We start from the raw sequence: 23,133 nt of genomic DNA, 5'->3' as shown, positions 1-23,133 counted from the left end.
ATTTTTATATTTTAATTTATATAATTCTTATATCATTTTTCATTTTTGCACAATGTATGCATTTTCATTTTGGTTATATTTCCCTTTTCCTTCCCTTTTTAATGCAGTAATGTTGGTTTACAGCACTATTTAAGTTTTAGGAGTACAGCTTCGCACTTCTTCAAAAGTTTAATTACTTACCACTCACTACTGTCTAAATAACCCCAAAACATCAATTTTTAGGAGTTGTTTTTTTTTTTTCCACTGAGTATAGTATTCTAACTTGAGAGTTTTTCTCCAGTTCTTTGAGGATGCTACTGCTCTGGTTACCTTGTTTCTAAGAGTCTGCTGTGATAGTTTGCTCCTCTGTATGTAATGCAAGTTTTTCTTCTGGATGCTCTTTAAGATTTTTATCTATCACTGATTTTAAACATTTGAATATGATGTACCTTCTTTTTTTTTAATAATTTTTTTTAATAGAGGCATGTTTTATTTATTTATTTGTTTGTTTGTTTGTTTTGTTTATACATGCACTGGGTACAGTCAGAAGTGCGGGAGGGTGAGAGAATTCACCAGAGCCAGAGCGGGGAGCAGAGCAGGCAGAAGGACCGAAGTACACTGCTGAGGGGAGCAGCGGGCGGCAGGAGAGGTCTGCGCGCCTTGTGGGACCCTCCTCCGGTGGCCGGGGAGCAGCCAGGGATTGACCCGGCGCCGCCAAGGCCACGGGCAGCTTCGCAACCCAGCGCTCAACCGCTGCGCCACCGGGGAGGCCCTGATGTACCTTCTGGTAGTTTTCATTGTGTTTCTCAAGCTTGGGGATTTGTGAGCTCACAGATACTTATCATTAAATAGCAGAAATTTTCACTATTTCCTCAAAAAAATTTTTTTATCCCCGATACTCCCACACATCCTGCTGATACCCCAGTCACACATATAGTAGCTTGCCTGAGGTTCTATAGCTCAGTAGTGCTCTGTTCATTTTTTCTGTCTTTTCTGTTTTTCATTTTAGATAGTTTCCATTGGTATCTTCTCTTCTGCTATATCTAATCGTCTACTCATCTTTTTCAGTTTAATTTTCGTCTCAGACATAGTAATTCTTATCTCTAAAAACCAATTTATTCCATTATTTTATTTTTTTAAGAATTATTTATGCATACAAGAACTGCGGTACAGGCCAGAGGTGCGAGGGGTGAGAGGATTCACCAGAGACAGAGTGGGGAGCAGAACAGGCAGATTGACTGAAGTACACTGCTGAGGGGAGTAGCAGACAAGACAGGAGAGGTCGGCCGCGCCATGTGGGCTACCTCCCTGGCCAGCTGGGAATTGAACTCATGCTGCAGAGGCTGTGGGTTGCTTCATAGTGCCGTGCTTAACCCTTGCGCCACCAGGGAGGCCCCTCCATGCTTTTATTTTAACATGATCTATTCTCTGACTTCTTGACATATGAAATGTAATTATGATGGCTTTAATGTCATTATTTATAGATCTATTATCAGTGTTGTTTTGGGTCAGTCTGATTTTCTTATTATGAATTCTGTTTTCTTGCTTCTTTGAGTGTATGGTTATTGGAGTGTTTGGTTATCTCTCTTTAAAAAAAAAAAAAAAAAGAGGGCCTCCCTGGTGGCGCAGCGGTTGAACACTTGGTTGCGAAGCTGCCCGCAGCCTTTGCAGCGCCAGTTCGATCCCCAGCCGCCAGGCGAGGGTCCCACAGGGCGCACAGACCTCTCCTGCCTCCTGCTGCTCCCCTCAGCAGTGTCCTTCGTCATTCTGCCTGTTCTGTTCCCCGCTCTGGCTCTGGTGAATTCTCTCACCCTCCTGTGCTTCTGACTGTACCCAGTGCTTGTATAAATAAATAAAATCTTTTTTAAAAAAAAACTTTAAAAAAATAAAAATGAATTAAAAAAATTTATTTATACATACAAGAACTGGGATATAGGCCAGAGGTGTGAGGGATGAGAGGATTCAGTAGAGACAGAGTGGGGAGCAGAACAGCTGGATCTACTGAAATACACTGCTGAGGGGAGCAGCGGGCAAGACAGGAGAGGTCTGTTACATGTCGGTTAGCTCCCTAGCCGGAATCGAACTCATGTTGCAGTGGCTGCTGATAGCTTCATAGTGCTGAGACTTAATCTTCTGCACATTCAGGAAGGCCTCCTGTTTGTTTTTTAGCTGAATGTTGAACATTGTGAATTTTATCTTGTAGTGCTGGATATTTTTATATTCCTATAAATATTTTTGAACTTTGTTCTGGGACATACTTAGCTTGGCAGTTGATTACTTTTCAGTCTCGCTTTTAAGCTTATTTATGTGAAACCAGAAGAGCATTCAGCCAAGGGTCAATTTTTCTTCATTACTGAGGTCAGACATCTCTGCGTACTCTAGTTCTTGTGAAATATGGTTCTTTGGAACAAGAATTATTTTATTTCTGGTTCTGTGTGAAGCCAAGATGTTGTTTCTTCCCTTCTTTCAGATGGCTCCTTCCCTGATTTTAGGTAGTTTCCTGACAGGTTTGTGCTGAGCGTGGTGGGTAGCTGGGAGCTCCTGTCCAGAGCTCTCTTCTGGGCAGCTCTCTCCTCGCTGGCTCGCCACCCTGGGAAGCCTCGCCCCTGCAGCCTTCCCAGACTGTCAGTGCTTCTCTGCAGCTGAGGGAGCCCTGGACTCTGCCTGCCCTGCCCTGCCCTGCCCCTGCCCTGCCCCTGGCTTGCAGCTCCTCTCCAGATAGCGACAGCAGTATGAAGCCCTCGTTCATTCCCTGCCTCTCAGGGATCATTGTCCTTTGTCCAATATCTTGACATACTTTTTCATGTGTTCTGTGTTTTTAGTTGTTTCAGGTGGGAAGGCAGATCCTTCTTACTCCATCTTGGCCAGAAGCAGAAGTCCTCTCAGAAGAAAACTTTTGCATTTCATACTTACTTCTTTTTTAAAAAAAAAAAAAGATTTATTTATTTATACAAGAACTGGGGTACAGGTAAGATGCATGGGAGGGTGAGAGGATTCACCAGAGACAGAGTGGGGAACAGAACAGGCAGACTGACTGAAATACACTGCTGAGGGGAAGTAGCGGGTGAGTCAGGAGAGGTCTACTGTGCCATGTGGAACCCTCACTGGCTGGCCAGGATCAAACCAGTGCTGCAGAGGCTGTGGACAGCTTCACAGCGCGGCGCTCAACCACCTGCGCCACCAGGGAAGGCCCTTCATACTTATTTCTATCATGGGCAAATTAGTGGCTGTTACCTTATCTTTTTTTCTTCCTTGTCCTCCCTTCAGAGCTTCACAAGTTGTTCTTAAAATAAGCTCCGTATTTATTGAGTGCCTACCAGGTGCTGCGTTACATATTAGTCACTAAAATGAACAGGCTCAGTCCTTGCACCAGATGGGCAGCAGGTCCTATGAGGGGGTAGACAAGCTCTTGTTGCTCTAAAAGTAACACAAATTTTGAAAGACCTAAGCTCCCTCTGCAGCCATGTAGCATGCCATGCATGTTGTGTTGAATGCGATAAATGATTCAGCATCAAAATGGACGGCCGTTGCTGACACTTGTGAATTTATCTCCTTGCCATGACCAGGTTATGTACCCTTTTGGACATCCACTCTCCCTTCCCCACTGAGGGGTAGGATTGTATCTATGTTCTTGGTACCCCACTCTCCTGGATCTGTCTCCTCATATGACCCTTTTGTCCCCACCTGAGCTTTGGTCTATTGTTAGATCTCATTTCACTTCACTCTTTTACCAATGTAAGAATGTTAAAGACCGATTTGTAGAATTCGCTGCATCTCCTGTGGATGGATTTTTTCGTTTGTCTATTTTGAAAGTAAATTTTAATGGATTATTGGGGAGGAGTGAAGGTGAGGGGTAAGGGTAGTAGAGAACTGAATTATATTTAACAAATGACTTACCTTTCAAAGAAATTGTTTGGATAATGAGTGAGATATCTACCCCTTGAGTTGTTTTGGTGAGGCTGAGGCGCCCTAATGACATCTGATAACCCTTCTCCTGTGACTGAAGTAGGAAAATGTGAGCAATGTCCGTGGTGTGCTGCTGGGCCAGATGTGTGCAGCGCTGCCTGAAAGGTGAAAGTTGCAGGTCCTGATTTGGTTTAAGAATGACTATATTGTGTCCAGACCAGGATAACAGAACTCCAGCAGTAGAACTTTTCTTTTGTTGTAGTCTAAGTTGTTATGACCAGAACCTTCCTTGGAAAGAGAGCCTATGTTTAGGTAGTGCTCAGCTCATGTGGTCCCTCTGTGCTCTGGAGAGCCCTGCTTTTCCTCAAGGAGCGCCATGTCATTTCAGACACTGTATCCTCGCTTAAGAGAACATGCCTTTTTGTTCCCTGTGAGAAATCTTAGAAGACACATTGCTGTGTCAGTTTTCAAGCTTCTGGTTCCAGATGTCTCTGGCAGCCCTTCTTTTCTTAGACGCTTGGCCAGCTTACTACATGTATGAATAGCCTTTCTGTCCTGAAGAAGCTGTGAGAAGCTCTGAGTGTTTGAGAGTTAACCAGCATTTACTGAGCACGCCCTCTGTGAGGCACTGGTTGTACTATTTGCAGAGATTGTACAGGAGATTCTACTGACCTCAAAGTTACTTGCAGTCCAGAGGGGGATAGCATGGGTGAATTCAGAGGCCTGTTCTAGAGGTCTACGGGGAAAATTAGAAGATAAGCAAACCAGTTCATGTTTTGATTTTTGTCTCCACATTTCTCTGTTGGGATTGATGGTTTGAGTCACTGTTGGTGGACATCTCTCCGTTTATAGACATGTCCTATTTTGAGTTCAAGTTTGTGGTTTGAGAAGGATGTATAATCATTTTCAACAAATACTTATTTGAGTGTGCAAGCTGTGGTAGTAGGCATGGGGGATATAGAGGGATATACACATTTCTTCCTCTACTCCTAAGAGACCGCTCTTATTCGGAAATGCCAAGCATGTTGAAAATAAAAAGAAATCTTAATACGATATGTCTTTGCAAGAGAAAAAACATAATTGCCAACACTAAGTAGAAATATATACTAAACTCTTAACCCCTCTGGGTGTTGGGGCTTGGGATGATGGGACACGTGACGGGGGAGGAAGGACCTCCATCTTTTACTGTATGAGTTTCTGTGTGGTTGGAAGTGTTTACCAAGTACCAGTGTTGCCTGTTTTGGAATTTTTAGTTTTTTTATCAGCTGAAAAAAATGATGTAGAAGATTATACACATAATGTTAACCTTGAAGAGCTCTGTGTGATAGTATGACTGATTTATATTTTTCTCATTATCCCTTTCTATTATTGTTTATGTTTCCTCTAATGGATATGTATTATTTTATAAAGAGACAAAGTATTTGAAAACCAAAACCCCAAGATAGTAGAACACTGTTTCCATGTTTACCATATTTTGGGTATTTCATTCCACTCTTCCTGTTTTTCCTCCTCACTCTCACCACAGCTCTGTTAAGGTGGTTCTGTTATTAACTGTTGTTATTAAATGAAAGGATGAAACAAGGGCCTCAGCTCTTTTCTTTTTGTCCCTTGCCATTTTGCACAAGTTAGTCTAGAAGCAAAAGAAACTCAGCTACTAACTGTTCAGCCATACTGTGAAGGTTGCCTAGAAAAATTTAACTTATGCTGATGGGGTTACAATTATATCTGTCAGTGTGGGCTGTGATCTCTTGCTTTAAAGCACCCTAAGAATACTTTCTATATTTTTATATTTAGTTCTGTTGGAGAAAGCAATTACATTATCCCTTTTCCCCATCTGGTGCAGTGAAGAAAACTCTGCTTGGCTTACTTCATATGAAAGAAAATGAAAATATCTAAGTTATTTATAATTCAGGTTAAGTAGTTAAATCTTGTCTCTCCCAAATTTTGTACTTGGAATCTACATCCTCTCATATGCATTTAATTCCTTTGAAATAGTAATGTCCTAAATACTCTATATAAGGCAGAGATTGAAAGAGAGATATCATTTCTAAATGAATTTCTTTCCCTCCTCCCCCTTTCTAGCACGTGTTTGATGATCTCAGTGGCTCCGTATCCTTGTCTTGGGTTGGAGATCGCACTGGGGTAAGTAATACTTCGAGTTTGTTAATACAGCCTAGCAAGCAATGATGTATTCTCCTTTCTGAGCTAGTCTCCTACCTCAGGTGCAGGAAATGCATGTTTGCAGAACACTTTCAGGAAGTTGTGTTTGGTTTGGTTTTGCTTTGGAACTGGGAGCATCTGATGACGACTGTTTACCCCCAGGTGATTGCTTGGCATCAGCATGAGCAAGAAGAGGAAGGAGGGTGCTAAGTGCTGAGAAGGGAGCCTTACAGTACTGGGGGACCCTGTGTAAAAACTGGAAACTGCCACTACACATCTTGTCATTTTCCTCCAAATTGTGTTGGTCCTGGATCATTTCCCGCATTTCCCACAGGGGATATTGAAGGACTGTGGCACCCACAGGCTAGTGGTTGTTCAACTCCATCCCTTGTCCCTTCCCCTTCCACAAAGGAGGTACTGCCGGGATTGGGGGAAGGGAGGGGAGTCAGTCAGCTCCTCTCCTCTTCTGATATGTGGCCCATCTCCAACAGGAGCGTACACTGAGGCTGTGTTGGCCACAGGGCTTGGATCAGTTTGGTGTTACCTGGCTCTGTTACTATGCTGCCTGAATGGAGTCAGAGACCATAACTCTGTTTGCCCTTGGTATTTCCATAATGCATGCATCACAGCTTCGAGGCACATGATGACTATATCAAGAGTGGGAAGAAGTATAATTCTGGTGCCAAAGAGCAAGTTCCAAATTTCTTACTCTAACTAATTTTTAAATATCTGATAGAATTTTTTTAAACATGTCTCAGTTTTTTCCTAAAATTCAAGTTGTGCTCTAATTTCCATGATTTGTCTACTTATCAAAATAGTTGGTATATCAAGATTTCTTATTATATGGCTATTTGAGACTCTTGCTGCTTACTCTAATCTATCAGACTCTTCTCCTTACATATTTTTTCCAGAAAAATACTAGTTTAAAATACTAACTTCAGCAGGGAGAAAGAGAAAAGGATAGAGATATGTGACATAGTGACCTCTGTCAGACCACTCACAATATTCTAGTTTCTGTAAGCAGAGGGTGATTCTTATTTGATAATATTGTACAGCAACATGGATACAGTATAATTAAATCCTTCCTTTGTTGTTAATGTGAGTTGGTTAGATGTGTAATGGCAGCACCTCAGCTGAGTTGAGATCTTGAATAATTGTAAGTTGCACCTTCCTTGTTTTTGGATATGTTACAATGTAGGCCATTCCAAAGGGACTATTTGCAGTCTTCCAGCCATTGACTTAATTCTGTCACATGCAAGTGTGTAATTGGACTATCTTTCTTTTTTTTTTTCTTTTTTTTAAGATTTGAAGATTTTATTTTATTTATTTATACAAGCACTGGGTACAGTCTGAAGCGCGGGAGGGTGAGAGAATTCACCAGAGCCAGAGCGGGGAGCAGAGCAGGCAGAAGGACCGAAGTACACTGCTGAGGGGAGCAGCGGGCGGCAGGAGAGGTCTGCGTGCCATGTGGGACCCTCCTCCGGTGGCCGGGAAGCAGCCGGAGATCGAACTGGCACTGCAGAGGCTGCAGGCAGCTTCGCAACCCAGCGCTGAACCACTGCACCACCAGGGATATGCCTGGACTATCTTTCTTATTGACTGTATACTTTTGTCTTCTCCAGGTCATTCTAGTCTTGACGACCTTCCATGTACCTCTGGTAATTATGACTTTTGGACAGTCCAAGTTATATAGAAGGTGAGTCAAATGCCATGTAACTGGAGCCAAATTGTGACTGTGTTACTCCATGTTGATGTGATGAAGACTAATCATAGAAAGATCTAGGCATCTTAAATTTTCACTGGGCTCATAACTCAGCACATTTTAACATATAACTTAGCAACATGAAGAAGTATGAAAAAGGATTTACTTCCAGGGAGTGTATGCTGATCTAACTGAATGACAAACAGTGAAGAAAGATGAAGGAAGCATCTAAAGAGATGGGTGTGTGGCTTAAAAAGATATTTATTTATGGGACAGTAACATGGAGTTGAACCATCTTTCTATTTGTTATGAACACAAAATGTTTTTTGTATCCCTGAAGTAAAAATCCTCACTATACCTTCCAAGTAAATATTGTTCATGTAACATTTTAAGCCTCAAACAAATTGTTTCTACATTAGGAGGAGGTTCTCCAGTAAGACCTATCAAAGAGCCTTGTGATATTCACATTGGTGATGATGGTGGCAGCATGTGTTCTGGAACCCAACGTATATACTATGACATTCACAGAGTTTCAGAACTGTGTTCTCAAAGGGACAGCTTGTTAACTAGGAGATTCTTTCCTTAACCATAAGATTCAAGACTGGCTAATTCCCCAAAATTGTTCATTATCTTCTCAATCATTTGTGTCTTACCTGGAAGACCAAAAGAAACATGACATCCCAGCAGATAACAGAGAAACTACCCCAAGGACATGGAATTTCCCAGGAACCAAAGAACTTAACTTGACGGTTGGTTTTGGCCCATGTGGGTGTGAGCCCATGTTGAGACTCTGACATAAATCCATTCATGCGTTGGATTACACCTACCTTCCCTAGTAGCTTACGCCTACCATCCTTGATGGCTGTTCCCGCATCTATGCCCTTCAACACAGTGCTGTTGGCCAAGAAGGAGTTGCCTTCTTGGAATTGCTCTATACTCCATGAAGACAAAGTTCTAGACTAACTTAGGGTTCTGTAGCAACTAACTGAATGCCTGACTGGCAGGCAGCCAGTACATAGTAACTGAATGAATGAATGAATGCCTTGATTTCTCTACATTTTTTAAACTGATTATATTTTTTGTTCAATAGGATTGACAATGTCTTACGGAATCCTAGTGCTACTAGAAAGGCTGTAATTTATAGGTGACCTTGTTTATTCAATTAGAATAGTAGTTGAACCATTTCAGATAGATGAAAAGCATCCTGTTTGGGAAGGAAAATATTACATCTACAGGGTTTTTTTGTAATTTCAGTAACTTTCCTGTGTTTAAGAAACATCACTGTTATAAAATCTTTCCTTATGATATAGTTTTTCTTACCAATTTTTCTTTCATTGTAAAAGTGACACAATTATAAAGCATTTGGAAATTTTAAAGGAAAGAAACATTTCATCATAAAGTCAAGCATGACTTTGCAAGCAGAACGAACTTGAGCAAGTCATCGGTAGAAGGAAAATGACAGTACCGTCCACTTGAAAGCTGTGGGCGAGTTATACTCTGTAGCACCTGAATTGCAAGTGAGAACTTGGCACTGCCACCTGCTGCCATGCCAACGCTGAGGGTGGCGTGCTGCCAGCAGGACTGGCACTGTGGTACCAGTTGTTCAAATGAATTGAAAGCCTTCCTGCCAATTGGTAAAATGTGATTGCCTGCCCCCAGACGCCACAATGACTTCTACAAATACCTACATCCTTGCCCCTGCTAACATGCAAGAGTTACTAACACCTGACATCAGACCTACATCCCATCGGATTGTTCAGTGCTTACTAACCACCTTGATATTTTTCATATCCCTTCTGTTAGTATAACCCATCATTTTTGTTAGACTGACAGAGTTTAATTAATCATTACTCTTTTGGACCACTGATGTCATAGATAACTTTCTTACTCACCTCAGAAATATTGCAGGTTCAGGTCCAAACTACCACATAAAGCAAATATCGTAAAAAATTGAGTCAAGTAATTTTTTTTTTTTGTTTCCCAGTGCATGTATAAAAGCCATGTTCCACTGTACTATAGTCTAGCAGTGGATAGTATTAGATCTTAAAAAACAAGGTGCACACCTTAATTAAACGTGACACAGGCCAGAAGTGAGCACCAGCTTTTGTAAAAATGGTGCTGATAGATTTGCTTAATACAGGGTTGCCACACCCTTCACTCTATAAAAAAGCAGTATCTGTCAAGTGAGATAAGCAAAGCCCAATAAAACCAGGTGTGCCTATATCATTAATGCCACCATGATAACTATCACACACATGCGTCATGAGGATGCTTTTTTAGTAGCAAATGAAAACCTCTTCTCTGGCTCATCCCTCCTGTCTGGAGGCTGTTTACTAAACTCCTTCTCCAGGATGAATAATCTTCAATACCTGTTGTTTCAACTGCATTGTCTTGCCTTTGGAATTTATTTTTTATACCTGCATTGCGTTTAATTGTGTGACTGTAACTGGACCTGACAGGTCCCTATGTCATACCCCTGGGCGGTGAATTGTGTTTTCATGACTTTTTCCCCATCCTTCTGCTTTTCAATCTCGAGTGGCTTTAAGCAAGCAAACCCAAACCCAAATGGGATCACGACGTTGCTGTTCACACACTAACCTCCTACTGACGCCTGACTCGCCCCGTTTTCATCCTATATTTGTCTAGTCTGTGAGAAACCCCTAACATTTACTGTACTAGAGAGGAGACCTGTTTGTTTCTGGTAAAGTCACAGAAACAAGGTTTCTGTTATTAAGGTTTTTTTTTTCTTCATGTTGCGTAGCAGATTTTTTGGTTTGTTTATTTTTACCAAGGTCATTTTGAATGTTATTTCCTCCGTGCTGTGAAGTGAAAACTTCCAGAGCTGAGGTGGAAACTGTAAACATGCTATGTTGCCTCTTCCACTGGCCCGAAGGGGGTCATGTCGCACAGGCCCGCCAAGAGGCACGTGTTGCTTGAGAAATGGGGAAGGGAGGGAGCAGTTGGGTCAACATGAGCTCTGACCATGCTGGGGTTATCTGACTGGGAAATAAAATAAAACCCTGTTGAAGCTATCCTGAAGACTCTTGTGTTTTCCACAGCTTCAGTGGTTATATAATTTATTGGATCTTATGTAGTCAAATGTTTATTTGGGCTTTAAGTAAAAAGAGATGATCACCACCTTCTCCGAGTAGCGCAACACACACTCATGAGGCTACGAGGAGTTGTGTTACCTGTGCCGAGTTAGAGGGAGAATAAGCCACCTTTCGGTTGTGAAAACAATTGTTGGAAGATCTGGGAAATAATCAATGAAGTCCTTAGGCATCAATGATCAGGGGGAAATTGGATGATTCAGTAATACTTTTAATTTAAAAGAGCCATCTTTATATAGTATAAATTTTGATTCTGTTATTTATGTTTATTTTTCTTTTAAATATAAATTTATACAACTTATATACTAGACTATAAAGTACATTTGCCTCTCGCAAATGCAAAGTTAAGAAGGAAATAAATTAGCTATAGTTAACGTGATAACTTGATTTTTATCAACTAAAAGATGTGCACCTTTTTGCTTTATGCCTCTTGAGTTTTAACTTTTCATTGTAAGATGAACTTGATGAGGCGCATGGCATGTTATTCAACACCAGGATTTTGTACCTGCTTACCACAGAACTGTTGGCCTGGGTGTGTGAGATTTTTATTTCTCACTGAGAGTTGTTCAAATCTTGGAAATTAATAAGGGAATCTATAAGAGATAAAGTTAATACACTTTAAGAAACATTAAAGTTTATCCCATAGTCTCCTAGTTTATTCCATGAGTTTTTCAGGATGTTACTTGAGGGTTTTTTTTAAGAATTAATTTATACAAGAGATAGTAAAGCAAAGTACAGTGAACCAGCTTCTCTAAGGAATCATGTATGATAGCCTTCTTAATGATTCAATTTTTACTGCAGATTATTAACAGTGCCTGTTTTAATTAGCATTAGCATAAACTCCATTTATAAAATTTATTTACCTGCAAAAATGTTTATTGAAACATCTGATGATAGCATTTTACTACATCTTCACTTTATAAACTCAGGGAATATAAAAATCATGAAACTAGGTGGTTTTCATCACTTAGGAAAGACTCCCTTGAAACTCCCTGTCCTTAGAGTTGTCTTGCCAGTCACAGCAAAATAAAATCCCAGGTACATACTCATGCTCCTTATGATAATAAGTTCTGTGATTTCATTTACAATATCTTCTTTATTTCCCCACTTTTCATAATTGCTACAGAAAACATCCTTTTTCAATAAGGGTAAATATTAAAGACACAAGAAAGCATTAGACAGATGGGGTAAGTAAAGAGGCTGAAGTCTCAGAAGCTCAGATTAATGTAAGTTCAAGTTCTGTCTGTCTCACCTGGCAGCAACTTCAGGTCTATGATTCCTTGGGCACATTTTAACATTGATCCTTTAACTGGAAACTTCACTCCAGTTGACCCCGTAATTCACGACAGTTATGTTCTATAAGGTCTCCGTCAGGAGGGATCTAGTGACTGCAGATATTTAAGGATTCTTTGACTGTCACTTTTCATTAAATGTGAGCAGGTCAAAACCTGGTGTCACAAGTTCCAATATATTGTAAATAAAATGTGGTCAAAGCCAAGGGTATAAATTTTTGACTATTGACATTTGGGTTGTATCAATATGGGAGTTTCCTGAAAAAAATCCCATTGAGAGTGTTTCATCTTTCCAGGCGTTTTGATATTATCTCTTACCAGAAGTCCAGGTGATGATTATTTTTTCCCAGTTATTTTAATTATGTTTAGGCTTTTATTTTGGGAGGTATTAGACCGTATGCCAAAAATATTTGTATTTTCAATTTTCTTGAGTTACAAATGTGCATGTTCTCATGCATGTTTATACTACCTGCAAAAGCTACCATTTATTTTTGGTAACCAGAAAGAGCAGTAATATATTTGGACTGATGTATAGAATTGTTAAGAAGACTTGCTTCTAAAGCAGATGGCTCATAGTGTTTAGTTTTAACCGTTTTAACTGCTGTTCATAACTCTATTATTGTATGGCATTTGAAAAGTAGATTTATTTTCAAGGTGCTTCATTGACTTATTCTTCATGATGTATGTTGTATGTTGATATGTATGGTGATGGAAAAATAAGTTTAAAGCACAGCATTATCTTACTGTGTATCCTTGGGCCCAGTGAGGCCTAAAAATCACCCCACATAAACCCCAGCAGGTCGACACTAATCCACATGCTTTTTCATTTCTTTGACTAGATAAAGTATCATTGTGTATTATGATTGGTGATTTCTTGTTTTGGTCACATTCCCTTTTATCCCTGGAGCATAGGGATGTGTTTGTTGCAGCAAGTTCTTAAAAAGCAAGCCTGTTTGCCAAAAGGCCTGTAAGGCCTCTGGGGATGTCATAGAGGAGGAAGGATTTGTGAACTGGTGATGACCGAATTGCTGCAAACCCCCTCAGGAGATTGTCTGAGCTGTCGATGGCGAGCATGCTGGTGAAGCAGGGAACTGTTTCTGCACATCCCTTGGCCTGCTGTCAGGAAAATAAGAATTGGTCTAGCCCAGCAAAGTCCAAAAAAGGATACTGCAGGAACCCGTTGGGCGGCGCGTAGTTCCTATTTTGTTTATCTAGGAAGTTTCTGTCTGAGGAGTCACCCAGACACTTTAAAGTCACATGTAGTTTGCTTTAGTGTCAGGGACCTATAAACACACAAGGATACGTCCCCTCTTGTCGGGCCTCAACTTCTTTTTAACTGACCTTTACTACCAAGCTGTAAGCCTTATCCAGATAGAGAAAGACTGGAGATTATAGAGGAAAAACGCCTCACAGATCATTAGAAGTTGACTCTAATCTGGGGCTGCGAGGTAAGAGAACTGGATTGTAAATTTAAATTTTGCCCTAGATTAACTGGATGACTCTTGACAAATTGCCTCTCCTCATACTCCTCATCTGTGAAAATAAGAGAGTTGGGCCAAAAGTTCTCTTCAGCTCCTTGCATCTCTCATGTTCTACAGCTCTGTGACTCTATTTTTTGAGGCTGCTACCAAAATGTGTTCCCTCTTTAAGTCACATATTCTCTCAGTGAAGACCACTGCACATCACATGGCTCACTGGGCAACGCCATGCCATACACAGTGCACTTCACAGACAGACACTTAAATGAATGAACATTAAGATTTGACATTCTGTATGATGTATCTGAACTGTACATAGGATTAAGCCTGTCAGGGTTAGACAGTTACTGATTTTTTTGCTTTTATTTTTCACAATCTGAACATGGATTCAGAAACCACTCAAGATACAGATAGAATGAACTTTAAGGAAAAACTTTGACAACTCAAGTGTTGAGATTAAGTTTATTTTTTTCTAGTTTGTCTGCTGTGTGCACTGGAGACTTGTGCCTGGTGATGATGATCTCCTGGGGGGGACCTGGGACTCCTGCTACTTACCCTTCAGCTCTCCCATGATACTGCGCGTTCATAAATTAATTAGGAGGCCTTAGACCACATTTCACAGAGACCCAAATTACACTAGCTTAAATAATAAGAGAATGATGACTCATAACAATACAAAGGAAGGACAGACTTCCAGGTCAGCTCAATCCAGAGCCATAGGCTCGACTTCTCTGGAATCCAGAGTTACGTAACAGTGCTAGCCCCTTTTGCTGGCTTCATCTTCAAGTTACAGTCTCATTGTGTCCACAGAGTTCTGCCCTCACTGCTGCAGTGTTAGGGTCTGTCAGTCTTGGAGCTGTTGATATTTGGGGCCAGAATTTTTTAAGAATTGCTGGGAATTGTCCTGTGCATTGTAGGATATGTGGCAGCATCTGGGGCTCCTACCAACTCGATGTTGATAGTGCCTCAGTCCTGAGCTGTGGTAACCAACAGTATCTCCACACATCACCAGATGTCTGTGAGGGGTCAGGTGAGGGTGGCAGGCAAAATACCCTGGTTGAGAACACTGGTCTAAAGGAAGACAGACCATATCATCTTAAGGGTGAGGAAGCCTGTTCTTTAGTGTTACTTAACCTGGGTCTCTCCCTGTTTTCTGACTCCATCACTGGTGAGAGGGTGGAACGTTCCTTCAGACTAATCAGGCCACCAACAGCGCTTGGGATGGAATTTGCTCTCCTGAGGTGTGTGTGGCTGTTGAGGAGAGGGTGAACACCTCAGTTATAGAGGCGAGGATGGGAGCTAGTTGGGCTTGAATATGCTGTGACCACCACATTTCAAGTGTGTCTGTTTTCTTTCTCTCAGTGAGGACTATGGAAAGAACTTTAAGGATATTACAAATCTCATCAATAACACCTTCATTCGCACTGAATTTGGCATGGCGATTGGTCCTGAGAACTCTGGAAAGGTGAGAGTCGTTTGTCCCTATAAAGCTGTGCTTGGTACCACGTGCGGGTCTATCAGATATTAATGTCAGAATGACCCAGCTAGAATATTCCTGCATTTTAAAATGAAACATTATTTAATATTCATAACGAAAAATGGAATTCGGCACAGAGATTCTTTTTTTGGGCCCTGGGCAAGGTGTACTTAATCATGTCATCATCAGTTAGCTTTGAAATGTAATCTCCTTTAAGACAGTGTTCTCAGTTTTGGGAAACTAGCTAATCTCAGACTGACCTGCCTCAAATTTATAGGTTTGATGCCCTACCTTGATTCTGGAGAACAAATTTTTTTGAGGAGTGGAGTGCACCAAGTAATGTTTTTAAATAATAACTCTTCTTACTTTTGGAACCAAAATGTTCCTAACTAATAACTGATGAAAATGGCGCAAGAACTTCTTGTGCTTTTATAGTGCTACACCCTCCGTCTGAACTTTCTTCTCCTCCTCAGGTGATTTTAACAGCAGAGGTGTCTGGAGGAAGTCACGGAGGAAGAATCTTCAGGTCATCAGACTTTGCAAAGAACTTTGTTCATACCAATCTCCCTTTTCATCCTCTGACTCAGATGATGTACAGCCCTGAGAATTCAGATTATCTCTTAGCCCTCAGCACTGAAGTAAGTCTAGTCCAGGAACTTGTCTTGCCTTTTGTATTTGTATGGGGCGTTATAGTCCTTTGTGTTGGACTGCTTTCTGCTGACTTCTTATGGCAGAAAGTGTGTAATTTTTGCATTCTTTTTCTTATTAAAAGGCACAATTTTATGTGCTATCTATTCCAGGTAAATGTAATGTCTAGTTGTCATTACATTTTTTAAGCGTGAATAGATGTGTGTTATTGGAGTAAACTAGAAAATAGGTTAATACGGTCATTCTTGTGCTTTGAGAAACACGTATAAATTGTCAAACTCTGATTGTTGTCATTGTTCCTTTCCTGTGGCCAAACCACGGACTTGTATCTTTTTTATTAGTTCTTTAGCATGTGTGGCATATTGATGATTACCCTCCTCTCATCTGAAATTCCTGAGGAACTTGTTCAGCTTTTTCTTTCTTGGAAAACCCGTCTCCTTCATCACGCTGCTACGGTTCCAAAGCTGCTGAGTGCCAGCCAGTGATGATCATAATTATACTTTGCATTTATATAAATCTGCTGTTGCTTCTCAGAGTATGGTCTGTTAACCAGCAACATCAGATAACAACCTTGGGAGACTGGTTTAGCATGCACATTCCTAGGCCCTCATCCAGCTGTACTGTCAGTGACTTTGGTTGCAAGGTGGCCCATATTTTTAACAAGCTCCCAGTTGAGCCTGCACATTTGATAGTCGTGGTGATGACTACCCTGAGGGCAGACAGGACCATCTCATGTGGACAAGTTGGGGTGAACAAAGGGGTGGCCTGGGGAGGATGAAGGACACGAAAGGGGTGGTCAGCATTCTGGGCCTTCTTGTGGATAGACCTCTGAGCAGAGGTGAGGCTGGAGGACTCCAGGAGGCTCAGAGTAAAGCTTAACCATAGGAGGCCAGATGAAGGAAACTAGCCTGATGAGTGGACTTCAGATCTTAGGGCAACATTTCCCTGAAATTAGCCTCCAGCAGCTTGAGCCTCCAACCCTTCAAGGGAACAGAGAGACTCCATCTGCTTGGACAGAACCCCAGACGATGTCCTTGACCACCTGCACCATTACCAAGTCTAAAGGTTATTAACAGGCTGTCAGGAAGAGGCAGGTATAATCTGCTTTTATACCTGAAGTCTCTTCCAATGAAGGGTAAGTTTGAAGAACAAACACTGAGGTGGAGAAGATGGGCCAGTTTGTACTAAAGTGCAATCATGAGGTCAGTCCTTTCCTAAAGTCCTGTTTCCGTGTAGAATATAATAGATTAGATGCCGGGAGATGAGCATTACCAGAGGGGAAGAGTTACAAGTGAATGGGGAGGTGAGGAGCACCCTCTGCCAGGACATCTGTGTCCCACCTCCACTGAATCTGGCCCAGTAGACCTGTTCCCAGGGTAACTGACACTGCCCGTCTCTGTCTTTTAAGTCTTTGCTGCATTTGGAAGTACTGGCCAGTCCCCCCTTATGGCGACTCTGGGTGGCTTCTGTGACTCCACCCACTTTGTCTCTTCTGCCTTCCTGACCTCTCCTTCTTGTTCTCATTCTTAGACGCCTTTCGACTTCCCTTACTGCCCATTTCATGCTGAGCCATCGTTCCCATTCTGACCATTTAGCCGACCACTTACAATGTGTAAGATTTTCCTAGCCCTGGTGTCCCTCGAGGGCTTCAGATTACTATCTTGCTGCCCCCCCTGGATATCTCTAGCTGGACGTTCCTTGGGCATTTGAAACTCAGTCTAACACCAGTTTCCATTCTCTTCCCTCAACATGTTCTTCTCCAGTCCCTATGCTTGCTAGAAATTCCACAGTTCTGCTTACCCCTCATCCAGAATCTTATCCGTTGGCCAGTGATCAGTGTTCTCTCTCTGTCTCTCTCCCCTTCCCCTCTCCATCCATCCTACAGGAAAAGTCATTCATTTCCACTGAATTTAGTTTCTCAATTCTCTCTGAGCCCTCATAGCCTTGGTTTAGGGCCTCATTAACTCTTTTTTTTTTTAATTTTTTTTTAATTAAGGCGTGTTTTATTTATTTATTTGTTTGTTTGTTTGTTTTATACAAGCACTGGGTACAGTCAGAAGCGCGGGAGGGTGAGAGAATTCACCAGAGTCAGAGCAGGGAGCAGAGCAGGCAGAAGGACCGAAGCACACTGCCGAGGGGAGCAGCGGGCGGCAGGAGAGGTCTGCGCGCCATGTGGGACCCTCCTCCGGTGGCCGGGGAGCAGTCGGGGATCGAACCGGCGCCGCAGAGGCCGCGGGCAGCTTTACAACCCAGCGCTCAACAGCTGCGCCACTGGGGAGGCCCAAGGGCCTCATTAACTCTTGACTGTCATGGCAGTCACTGCCTTTTTTGCTTCTTGTTTGGACACTCGGAAATCCATCTTTCCCATTATTTTTTTTAAAGATTTATTTATTTATTTTATGCAAGAACTGGGGTACAGGCCAGATGCACGGGAGGGTGGTAGGATTCACCAGAGACAGAGCGGGGAACACAACAGGTGGACTGACGAAATACACTGCTGAGGGGGGCAGCGGGCAAGACAGGAGAGGTCTGCCCCACCACGTGGGACCCTTGCGAGCCGGCCGCTGCCCGGGATCAAACCAGCGCTGCAGAGGCTGCAGACAGCTTCACAGCACCTCACTCAACCACCTACGCGCCACCAGGGAGGCCCCATCTTTCCCATTATTATCCAAGTATTCTTCCTAAAAAAGTGAAACTGGTTGTCATTCCCCTGTTTGAACACCTCCTTTGACTACCTCGCATAAAGTAAAGACCAGCTCCTCGGAGTGGCACAGGAGAACCTCCACCAGCTGCCCCTCCATACCCTCTCCCTAGGATCAGCTGCCCCCTTTCTTACCTTAAATGTGTGCTCCATTGGGGTCAGAGGCTTTAACTCCCTGCACACACTGCACTTTTTTTATTGCAAACCTCTCTGCCTCTGCTAGAACTACTGTCTGTGGACAATAACGTCACATCTCCTCCCCACTTGCTTTCTTTGGGTTAACTGCTTTTCATGTAAGACTCAGTTCCGTTGTCTTCTTCACAACCCATCTCTGATCCAGTGCCCTCTCCTTACTCTTATCCCACACACCGGTTTCCCCTAACAGTGACTACATTGTATCAGACTTTATATTGCACATTGTTAACTGTGTCACATACTCTTTTTTGTATCCCCAGCTGCAATGTCTGGTACAGTCCCTGGCACATAGTAGGCATTTCATAAGCATTTGTTATTCTGAACTTCCAAGACCCAAAAGGATCCAAATTAACTGTGTGTGTGTGTGTGTAAAAGGCGCTCTGGCAGCTCGGATGGAACTTACGTGTGTGTTTTCCTGCCCTGATTGATGGATTGGAGATGAATTGTTAAAGATCATAGATGCAGCTGCACAGGATAAAGCTGAAATTTTGATAAGTCATTTATAATCTTTCAGAACGGCCTGTGGGTGTCCAAGAATTTTGGGGAAAAATGGGAAGAAATCCACAAAGCAGTATGTTTGGCCAAATGGTGAGTAGCAGACAACTCCCTCGTGCAGAACCCTAACCCTTCCTGACAGTGCTGCCAAAAGTCATATCAGTGAATGCTGAGCACTTATTGTGTGCAACCTGCTCCTCAGGGTGCTATAAGGAATACAAGAGAGGGGTATGGCACAGACCTTGACCTAGAGGAGCTTCTGATTCTCCAGGAAAGAAGAGACAGTCTCTTAAATGTTAGACTAAAAATTAAAACAAGACAGGAGTAGCTGCTGCCTACAAAAGGTTTATTCTCCATAAATGATAATTGGAATAGCATAAATATAGCTTTGACGTAGGGACTTACGTTCTCAGTACCCAGATTCACATTCCCTCATCTGGAGATCCATTTCAGTTATGTGGAATGTAGTGAGGAATCAGGAAGAAAACCCAGAGCTTCCAGACTGCCAGAGTCACACTGGCCCCCAAACTTCTTTGCTTCTATAGGTGGACCTCGCCCTCACCCCACCTCACCAGGTGCCTACTTGAAGATGAAATAGTGCGGGGTGGGGGGGGGGGATTACTGGGTGGGGCTTACTTGGTATCCAGTGACTTACCTCTCTGGGATTTAGTTTTTTTCCTTCTGTGAAAGGAGATTTATTTAGGGAATTTGGGGTGGAGGATTGAGTAAGAATTGAATTAAGAGCCTTCGTTCCTCTAAAATTCTGATCAGGCCCAGACCCTTGTTTAGACTCACTTCTTCCTCTTTGGCTAATTTCAACAAATTTGTTAATGTGGTTTCCCAGTTGATAGCTGACTGCTGCCAGAGGTGGGGCGGGCGTGCCAACAGCAAGCATGGCTAGCAGGGGAGTCCATGCCTGAGCTGGGTGGAGGCAGAAAAACCAGAGAAGCACCTAACGGCATGAACTTGCCAGTACCAGCTCAAGAGCGCGTGCACCACAGCAACTTCCAAGGGGGACCCTGTGTTAGCGTCTCCTGGGGTTGGTGTTCATGTGATGACCCGTAACCCCAAAGAAGAATCTACTATTTACTGTCCTCCACTTAGGGGGTCTGGGACATACAAGACATTGCCCATATGTCTACCAGAATTAACTAAGATATAACAAGTTGCTTGACTACAGTGGGCCTTTCCCAGAAAATGCTGACTAGATGAGCTTTACAGCACCACTGTGGTGCACACGCCACATCTGCTTCTGCTTTATGTATTATAATGAGTTGTGTTTGTGTCGTTTGTGGTCTTATAAGGAAGTAATTCTTAAAGTAACTAAGTTAGCAAATTGTTTTGCTCCTGATGGATTTAAAATATGTAGGATGTGTTCAAGTAAGGCTAATAATTTTGATTATTAAGACCCACCTTTACATATGGATCTCACATGAGCTCAAGGTACACTTTAAATAGCTTACAGTTTTTTGTCAGCTCATGTATAAAACTAAAAATGTATTTTACATGGTATTTTGTTTTGTATCCTATGCGAGGTTTTTTACTTTTGTCGCTCCTGTCTTTGTTCAGTGGTAAGTAGAAGGTAACTGGGCTGATAACTATTTGTTCTCTCTTAGGTCTTTGATTTCTGGCAACGTTACAGCCTAAAGTTCTGAAAGAACTGTGCTCAGGTCCACCATCTTTTGCTGGTGCTGGTGCAGTATCTTTTACTGATAAATACCATCAGGGTCTGAGTCTTGTTCTCTACAAATTCCCTTCCCAAGTTAGAATTTAAATAATTCAACCTCTGACCTAGTTTCTATTTGAGATGAAAGAACTTTATTATTTAGCTAATGCAAAACACTGAACTAGAGTCTAAAGGGAAATAACAAAGCATAAAACTTAGTCCCTGCCCTGAAGAAACCAATAGTGTCAAAAGCAAGATAAGGCATACATTGTATGATTAAAATTACTACAGGAGAGGAAGGACTACCGAGTGGCTGGTGCAGATTGGCATAGTGATTTAGGACAGGAGTTCTCAACCTCAGTACAGATGATGTTTGGATCTTCCTTGTAGGACTCCCAATGCATGATAGGATGATTACCATCATCTCTGGTCTCTACTTATTAGATACTAGCAACAACTCCCCCTCCCACAGTCATGGCTCCTAGAAATATCCCCAGACATTGCTAACTGTCCCTCAATGGGGGCAGAATCACCCCTTTTAAGAACCACTGCTCCAGAAGTTTGCAGCATAGACGCTTTCAGACGAAGTGACAGGGAAGCTTCATAGAAAACCTGGTTTTTAAGCTGAAGCCTAAAGATTGTGAGGATGTTTGGTTACATAAGACAAATGCATTGTAAGAAGGAAATAGTATGAGCAGACCAGTCTGACCAGCTGGAAGAGTTTACTTAACATAGTAGATCATGGAAAATGCCTGGCACCAGACTGGGGAACCTTGACTGGTGAGGCTGTGCAAGAACTGGGTGTATAGCATCTGGGAAGGCTGACCTGCTAGTTTCTATGGATGCCAGACTTGCTAGACTTGCTTGGAGCTTGTGACTAAGGTTGATGCTGTCCGTTAGTTGTCTTGACCCTCGTTTTCCCCCTGTCTTTGTCTCACTATAGGGGATCAGGAAACATCATCTTCTTTACCACCTATGTGAATGGCTCCTGTAGTAAGTATATTTTAGTTTCAGAAAAGAGTGTTCTGTTGCCTGTTCATGGTAGAATGTTTTGGGTTGTAAGAGGTAAAAACATCAAAGGTCCTTGCATTCTACATAATTTTATTTTTTAAAAAAAGATTTATTTATGCACACAAGAACTGGGGTACAGGCCAGAGGTGCGGGGGGGGGGGTGAGAGGATTCACCAGAGCCAGAGTGGGGAGCAGAACAGGCAGATTGACTGAAATACACCACTGAGGGGAGCAGTGGGAGAGACAGGAGAGGTCTGCTGCACCCTGTGGGTAGCTCTCTGGCCGGGGATTGAACTGCAGTGGCTGTGGATAGCTTTATAGTGCTGAGAGTTAACCCCTTGCACCACCAGGAAGGCCCCTCACTGTAATTTTAATATCTAAAGATAGTGTTAATAATTTAAAAAATTTTGAAAGTAGAACCAAATTGTTATACTGTGCCTAGATCAAATAAAAATATAGGCTACATGCAGAGACAGTGCACACTTACTCTTAGCACTGTCTTGTCTTTATATAATGTAAATATAAGGCTACAAATAATAACAAATTGAAATGAAGTTATTTCTGCAGAAGAGCATGGAGTGATTGTAGACACCATTGGCTTTCCAGTCAGCAGCATGGTTTCAAAGCAGAAAGCAAAATCTTTCATTTATTGATTCAGCAAATTAACTTCTGTATTCATTCATTCATTCACTTGAACACCTGTGGTAGTATGCTAACTACTCTGATCTGGAAGGAGAGAATACGACATCTAAAGCCTGCTGTCACGGAGCTTAAATTCAAGAAGGGAAGTTGAATGATCAAGAAAATTCCAACAAAACAACTTAAATTAGAATAAAGTCTTTTTTTTTTTTAAGATTTATTTATTTATTTATACATGCACTGGGTACAGTCAGAAGCGCGGGAGGGTGAGAGAATTCACCAGAGCCAGAGCGGGGAACAGAGCAGGCAGAGGGACCGAAGTACACTGCTGAGGGGAGCAGCGGGCGGCAGGAGAGGTCTACGCGCCATGTGGGACCCTCCTCCGGTGGCCGGGGAGCAGCCGGGGATCGAACCGGCGCCGCAGAGGCTGCGGGCAGCTTCGCAACCCAGCGCTCAACCGCTGCGCCACCGGGGAGGCCCAGAATAAAGTCATTTTTAAACTGTGTCATTAAGAAAGCAGAGTTGGGTGCTGGCCTGTGCTACAACACTGTAAATTCTCCAACCAGTGGAAAACCTCCCGTGTATAATATAACCTGGAGACACACTCCCTATGTCTAATGCAGGTCACGTTTGTATTGTCATTTGACTGACATGCATAGGACTAAAAATCCTTT

At 42.3% G+C, this 23,133-nt stretch overlaps 1 protein-coding gene across 1 annotated transcript in view; it reads left to right on the top strand.

Moving 5' to 3' along the window:
• Positions 1 to 23,133, top strand: part of SORT1 (sortilin 1) — a gene marked incomplete at its 3' end in the record, with an annotated part of 59,312 nt that overhangs the window by 16,550 nt on the left and 19,629 nt on the right. Inside the window, 6 exon segments of the mRNA XM_084242450.1 lie at positions 5,968 to 6,027; positions 7,668 to 7,741; positions 14,990 to 15,092; positions 15,578 to 15,742; positions 19,163 to 19,236; positions 21,753 to 21,802. Of these exon segments, the coding sequence (XP_084098576.1) occupies positions 5,968 to 6,027; positions 7,668 to 7,741; positions 14,990 to 15,092; positions 15,578 to 15,742; positions 19,163 to 19,236; positions 21,753 to 21,802 (526 nt within the window).

Source organism: Talpa europaea, assembly GCF_964194135.1.
Source record: "Talpa europaea genome assembly, chromosome: 9".
NCBI classification, from domain to species: domain Eukaryota; kingdom Metazoa; phylum Chordata; class Mammalia; order Eulipotyphla; family Talpidae; genus Talpa; species Talpa europaea.
The sequence above is the reverse complement of the archived record's forward strand: the minus strand, read 5'-3'. Positions and strand labels throughout refer to the sequence as shown.